Source organism: Danio rerio, chromosome 20 (genome assembly GCF_052040795.2).
Source record: "Danio rerio strain M-AB ecotype USA chromosome 20, GRCz13ab, whole genome shotgun sequence".
NCBI lineage: Eukaryota > Metazoa > Chordata > Actinopteri > Cypriniformes > Danionidae > Danio > Danio rerio.
Genome location: NC_141040.1, coordinates 57,425,001 through 57,432,593, shown reverse-complemented (window position 1 = coordinate 57,432,593; position 7,593 = coordinate 57,425,001). Strand labels below are relative to the sequence as shown.

Here is a 7,593-nt window from a genome sequence, read left to right as displayed (position 1 = left end):
CTTAAAGTATAGGACAGAAAGGACATTGTGTAAAAGTCCAGGGCTATTTAATTTTGAAAATGTAGGCTGAGTAGGCTTATAATGCAGCATGGTTTTTTAGACCATATTATTTTAGTGCAACATTGCGAATTTTTTACACTATACAAGGTGCGCTTTACTGGAGGCGGAGAGAGCAGCCTGATCTCACACACACACACACAGAGAGAGAGAGAGAGAATTGAAAGAGAGGGAAACTGGGAGGAGAAACTTTCCTCAGTCTGTCCACCCTCCTCATCCTCCGCTGTTTTCTGTCAGGAGAAGCCGAGCAGAAAATGCTCTCTGCGGGTGCAGGGTAAAGGTCATCCCGGTAAGCTCCGGTTCCCGACAGCCGCTCGTGGAGCAATAATCGCTCACCTGTGGATATGTATCAAGGTGTAACGATGGCCGCCAACCACGGAGCTGCGTCTTACGAGTCCGGTTTCCTCCATAACTCGACTTCTCCGGTGTACGTGACACCCACACGGGTGACTCCGATGATCCAGGCCCTCCCGTACCTACAGGCGCCCCAGCAGAGCAGCCCGGCGTCTGGACACTCTGGATGGGCACAGCCGGGCGTGGAAACCACCTCCTATAACTCAAGCACCGGGCACCATCATTCTCCGGTGTCCAGATTCACTTTCTCCACCAGTCCTCCGTTAACTTCAGGCCGGGATACCGCAACTTATACAAGCCGGGAGCATTTCGGGTCTCGGGCTCTTAGCGGCTCTTATCACAGCGGTTACCCGGCCTATGTGAGCCCTAATATCGGAGCCTCTTGGACGGCTTCGCACTTCGACAGCTCCGTACTGCACAGCCTCCAGACCGGAGGAGCGGCCGCTGCTAGACACCCCAATTTAGGTGAGAATTCACACGCTTTTAAAATACTTCGTGTTTTTTTTTTTTTTTCTTAAACAAAGGATTAAAAATGTGTATAAGTGTACACTGAAATTATTCATTGGGTTTACTAAATTTTAAGGTAAGTGGTTGCAAACTTTTTATGTGGGCTGAATTTGAACAAATATATTTTAGTGGTTTCCAACTTAATTTGTTTAAATTAAGCTCATATAAATTGTTTGCAACCACTTACCTTAAAAAAATTAGGAAATCCAATGAATATTTTTTAGTGATATAATCGCTATATAATGTGAAAAAAAATGTGTATAATTAATTTTAACTTGGTTATTGTTTGTGTGTTCATGAGAAATGTAAAACAAATTAAAATAAACAGCAAATATCATATCTTGAATTATAGCCTAAAACCTAAATTGTATTTTCTTATGTATGTATATATGTTGAAGAATAGCAATAATTTTAACTTAGAAATTGTTGTAGAGCGTGCACTTTTAATGTGATAGTGTTTTTTTCTTTCACTCGGATGTTGCTTGTGTGGGTTCTTGATTAAAAATTTAATTTATTTCATTACAAATAAGACATTTCAAACTAGCTATAGCCTAAAAACCTAAATTGTATTTTTACATAGGCCTACATAGAAAATATCCTATAATACAGAATATTCTAAATGTATTAAATATTTATTGATTCATTTTATTATAATTTTGTTGATTATTAAGTTTAAAATGTGTTGTGTAGTACAGGAATTGATGTATTGGGGAGAACGGGGACGAATGCATTTTTCATATTGAGGTAAAGTTGGTTTTATATTCACACATGGACTTTCTCCTTAATAATATAATTTTAGAAAAGAATTCTTTGCAAAAGATAAACAGTGAACTCATATCAGCAGCCAATGATTAACAAAGTATATCAAAGTATTATCAAAGGATAACGTTATTTACAGCCAAATAAATAGTGCTAATGTTGTTTTTAAGTCATATTTACATGTGAATTCAGAGCGAATATTCAAAGCAGCGTGGTAAACAATATTGGGAGCGTGTCACAAGTTGTCTCTAAACGAATGTGCAAACATAAAAGCAGTTTACCTCAGTATTTTTCATTAACCTAATTTTGTGTGGCTAGTATATTTTATTTTGCTGTTATATTAAGTATTGTTTATGTGGGTATACTTAAAGTAAAAATAATATGAAGAACGAAGCCCTAAAGAAACGAAGAAGCTACAGCCTAAAAACCGAAATTGCATTTAATGTAAATCCAACTTAATGCAAGATATTCAAAGTTGAATGTATTGATTATTTATTGATTTATTTTAATATAACTACATTATTATTAAGTTCGAAAAATATGTTTAGGAGTAGAAATTGCTGTATTGGGGAGAACGGGGACGAAAGCATTTTTCATATTGAGGTAAAGTTGGTTTTATACTCACACATTTGGCCCTTCTCCTAATAATATAATTTCAGAAAAGCATTCGTAGCTAGTTCCAAACAGTGTAATCATATTAGCCGCCAATGACTATCGAAGTACAACACTGCTCACACTGAAATAAACAGGGCTGCGTTTCCCGATAACGATTGATCTTAGCACTTAAGAGCGTTTTCTACGAGTCATTTTGCGAACGTTCGTTATTGTTTCACGTGCGTTTCCCAAAAATGCACTTAACACAATTGCACGTAGCCCAGCTTTAAGTGCAACTTAGGAGTCGCTATCCGTTTGTTAAGTGCTGAAATGTCACGCTATAGAATGGCTCGTTATTGTTGCACATGTTATAGCAATCCATATAATTCTTCTTCTACTTGTGTGAATGTATATTCAACTCGAATAACATAAAAAAAAATATTTTTGAGCCAGTTTAAAAACATAAATTAACTGGAAATGTCGTACTGTAAAAACACCGTCTTGCTCCAATCTCGCATAAAACTAATTCTAACAGTCCTTGCCGGAAATGACATCAGCATCATTTTCGATATTTATATGAAACCTTAATTAAGTAGTATTATTTATCAATTTCTTTATCAAAAATTGCTTATCTCACATCAAAATAAATAAATAAGTAAATAAATAAATAAATAAATAAGCTCTTACATTTATTTTTGAAAAGTTTAGCCTAATTATTAATTATTATTATTTGTATATTGAATTGTGTAATGTGTAGAAAATATAAATGAATAGAGATATACGTACAAATAAAATGAATAATGACTTTGAAGAGAAGTAAATTGTAGGTGCAATTTGCCGGTTGTCCAGCAGGTGCCCTCATAACTCTGTCTCCTTACGATGCACTTAAGGCTTTACGATTACTCCAGAGCACTCGTAGATCCACGAAGATTTTCAAGTGCTACTTAAGTTACGATGCTTTTGGGAAACAGACCGTAATATTAAGATCAGTCGTACGATCATTTCTACGAACTTCTTAGGCTTACGATGCTTTTGGGAAACGCAGCCCAGTGCTGTTTTGAAGTCACTTACATGTGATGTGGTTTACCATGGTAAACAATAGTCACGAGTTGTCAAATCTGCGAGTATAAAACCAACTTTGCCGCAATATTTTCATGTGTTCTTAGTATATTTTGTTCTTGTTGTTAGCATATTAAGCAAGTAGGATAATGCTTTTTCACTTGACTATTGTTTGTGTGGGTATACTTAAATTAAAAATAAAATGTACAGCGAATATGACATCTCGAAGAAGTTACAGCCTAAAATCCTAAATGGAATTTTCTTGTAAATGTTTTTTTTTTTTATTGTATTATGTAATTATTTAATTTTATTTTGACTGTAAAAAAATGCAGTAAGTTTCACGACTGATTCATCCAAAAAAGACCCGCCTAACAGTGAGCCTGACATTGTTTTGTACGTTAACAAGTCAATGTTGGCTATTCATTATAAACGACAAATAAAATAAACAAAGCTTAAATTATTTGGGGAAATATATTTTAAGGATATTTCACAGCCAATCATAAATTAAATATGTTGCAAGTTTGTTTTTTAAGCATTTGGAACTGTGCTTTGTGAAATGACCATAAATTACATTACTGCAGGTTTTATCAGATAATATATGGACTTAAACACTGGAGTTCGTTTGTATTATGTATTATCTATTTGTAATTTATTTTACTTTAAATTAGCGTCATCGTTTATTATACAAGGGTAAAATTGGTTATTTTCCTTATATGAAATACTTAAATGTCTCGAATTTGTACAAGTGTATATTGCAGTGATATTATAGGCCAAAGTTAGTTGTGTATTGTTATTAATATTACTACTAGTTGGAAGTTTTTAGAGACATTGTTTTACAAGAAATTCCTATTTCCACTTTCCTCTTCAACATGTCGCTTATATATTATGCTTTTGCGGGGAAATATTTGACTAAATGCAGATTTACATGACAGTTTGATAAATGAAAGGATTGATCAAACAACTGACTATCAGTCTCAGAGTATGAAGGATCTTGCCGATCTGCCTTATCATGCGACATAAAATATTCATTCAATAATTTTCCTTCGGATTAGTCTTTTTTTATCAGATTTTTTATCGCCACAGTGGAATGAACCGCCAACTATTCCAGCATATGTTATACTAGGTACAGGAAAACAGCCATACACACTCATTCTCACAAAACAGCAAAAATTATGTGATCCAAGTCACCCATAGCGCATGTGTTGGACTGTGGAGGACCTCACCCACAAACATGTAAACAGATTTAATAAGAACAATTGAGTTGCTTTGAAGAAGTTTATTTTATTTTGTTGCTATTTTATCATTGGGACTTTCCTTAACCAAGAATTGTTTATATTTCTTCTTCTTTCTCTTTCCCTAAACTGATCGACACGTAATACAATTAATAAATGTAAAAGTCGCCAGGATCATGAAATAAACTACTATATATTACAGAATAGCATTAATCAGAGAACAAGCGCTCACTTAAATAATCTGTTTACCTAATCTGACCCTTAATTTATCTGTAATGTAATCAGATTGATTTTGTTTAATGAAATGATTCTGTGAATATTAATTTTATGATTAGATAAACACGAGCCAGCTTTTGCACATTTGTAATGACACAGAATTGTCACGCTTGTTGTTTTAATATGATTAAAGGATAATTAAATGACTTTTACACGCTTTCAACACAAGGATTCAGTCATTAATTTTTCTTCGGCGTATTCTCTTTATTCATCAGGGGTCGCCACAGCGGAATGAACCGCCTAACACAAGAATGGTTTATTAATAAATTAATAATTATATTGCATCAAATCTGTTTAGGTGTCAATTTACGCCGGTCATGTAGCCTATGTGTTTGCGTTTAACGTGAGAGGCTTTAATACGAGGTTTTCTTGTAGTTTAAATGAGAAAAATAAATATAAAATTATAATAGTTTCATGATTTTCCCTATATAATAATAATGTTTAATCATAAATATAATAATGCTACTTTTCTTATTTTTACGATGATATGAAATCATGACATGGCATATATTATAATAAAGAAAGAACGTTAAACATTTGTTTATTGATCATTTTAATGTAAATACAGTGTGAAATGCTTTGATTTGTAAATATTGTTCTTGTGATTAAGAGTGCAATCACTTTCATTAAAAAACACAAATGTTTATCATATTTTTGACGAATTTTGACCCATTTTAGGGATTGATAAATGATTGTGTTTATTGTGTGGATTTTTTAAATTATTATATATATTTTTTTGATAACCATGTATGAATGTCATTTAAAATACTTTATTCATAGGCTTTTAACTAGGGTAATTAATGCCTAGTCTAAATATGAAGAATGATTTAAATTAAAGAAAGCAAATCCTTAAATTCTAATAATAAAGTTTTTAATGTGAATTGTTTAATACATTTATTTGATTATATTTGATTATATTTGTTTATATATATATATATATATATATATATATATATATATATATATATATATATATATATATATATATATATATAGATAGATAGATAGATAGATAGATAGATAGATAGATAGATATAGATATATGTATGTATGTATGTGTATATATATATATATATATATAGATAGATAGATAGATAGATATAGATATATGTATGTATGTATGTGTATATATATATATATATATATATATATATATATATATATATATATATATATATATATATATATATATATATATATATATATTTCCCAGAGATGGGTTGCGGCTGGAAGGGCATCCGCTGCGTAAAAACTTGCTGGATAAGTTGGCGGTTCATTACGCTGTGGCGACCCCGGATTAATAAAGGGACTAAGCCGACAAGAAAATGAATAAGGATAAATATAAATATAATAATTAATGGCATTATTAAAATTAATAAATGTAAGCGTATTTAATTTTTCCGTTTGAAATTTATTGTTTTAGTACATTAAATTAGCTTTGCTATCATATATTTGAACTGATAATAGCCTATTTATAAATAAATAACTAATTTATTTATTCTGTCTTGTGTTTTTGTGTTTCTGTGTTTTGTGTGTTATGGCAGTCATTACGTAAGCAATTTCCTGCGGGATCAATAAAGTTTTCTAAGTTTTCTAAGTCTAATTTCGCAGATGCCAAACTGGAGAATTAAATTGTTATTTAAATAGCAGTCAGCTGTGCCGCATAATAACTGCACAATTTTTAATATGATCAAGATTTGAATTCCAAATTTATTGATATATTGTGGTGTTTATGTTGAGACATAATCAAATCTGTCTGAATGATGTTTGCTTGGGAAATAAAATGAACGACAGAAGCAGATTTTCATTAAACTCGACTGATATGAAAGCACGTGACCTTTGAACATCACGTGCTATTAATAGTCTGTCATAAATAAGCTGGACTTTAACACTTGACTAAAGCAAGCTAACTCACTCACTGTCCTTCGGCTGAGGTTTCCTGATTTATCAGGGGTCGCCACAGCGGGATGAACCGGCATATATTTACAGGATCTGGAATATATTTTTATGCAGTAAATGCCCTTCCAGTCGCAATCCAGCATTGAAAAAAAGCTTCATATGAATGTAAAATGCAGTATTTCCTGGAGGATTTAATAATTATTTATTTAACAGAAATTTAAAGCAGTCTTAGTATAAAATCAAATAGTATAAAATTAGTATAAAATTAATTTCCCAAAACGGTGTTGTCATGTAAATACGGTTAAGGTCTGTTCTTTTTTTATAGCTGGAAAGTAAATAATTTGAACTATTTGCATTAATAAAAAATGCTGGGCTTGCATTTAACCCAAAGGACAAACCAAAGATGGGTTAAAATAAATGTAGGGCCTAATTCAAACTCAAAAAATAACCCAACGTTAAGTTTGTCCATATGGCTAATTAAAATGACATAAACACTGTAGAAAAAAATATTGCTGCCTTAAGTTTTTAAGTCATCTCAACTTACATCAGTCAAAGTGACTAATATTAAGTTAAACTTTATAACTTAAAAATTGGAGTTGAAACCTGTTTAACTTAATAAAATAAGTTAAAGCAACAAATAGTTGTTCTCTTGAATTTTTGTCATTACATTTTGACAGTGTATATGTACCCTTTCACTCTTATCTGTATATCTTAGACAAAACGTTTCTCGCTTGTCGCAGGAATTAGCCTATACAGTTTCCATCAATCTTCGACCTCGTTAGGTATTTTTTATCTTTACAATCATCTGTAGCATAAACGTTTCTTAAATATGACCTCGTTGTTTTTTTTTTTTGTT

General features: G+C 31.9%; 1 protein-coding gene across 1 annotated transcript in view; it reads left to right on the top strand.

The window, feature by feature from the left end:
• The first annotated feature begins 329 nt into the window (after positions 1 to 329).
• Positions 330 to 7,593, top strand: part of gata4 (GATA binding protein 4) — a 15,747-nt gene continuing 8,483 nt past the window's right edge. The window contains 1 exon segment of the mRNA NM_131236.2: positions 330 to 876. Coding sequence (NP_571311.2) covers positions 402 to 876 — 475 coding nt within the window. The 5' untranslated portion in view covers positions 330 to 401.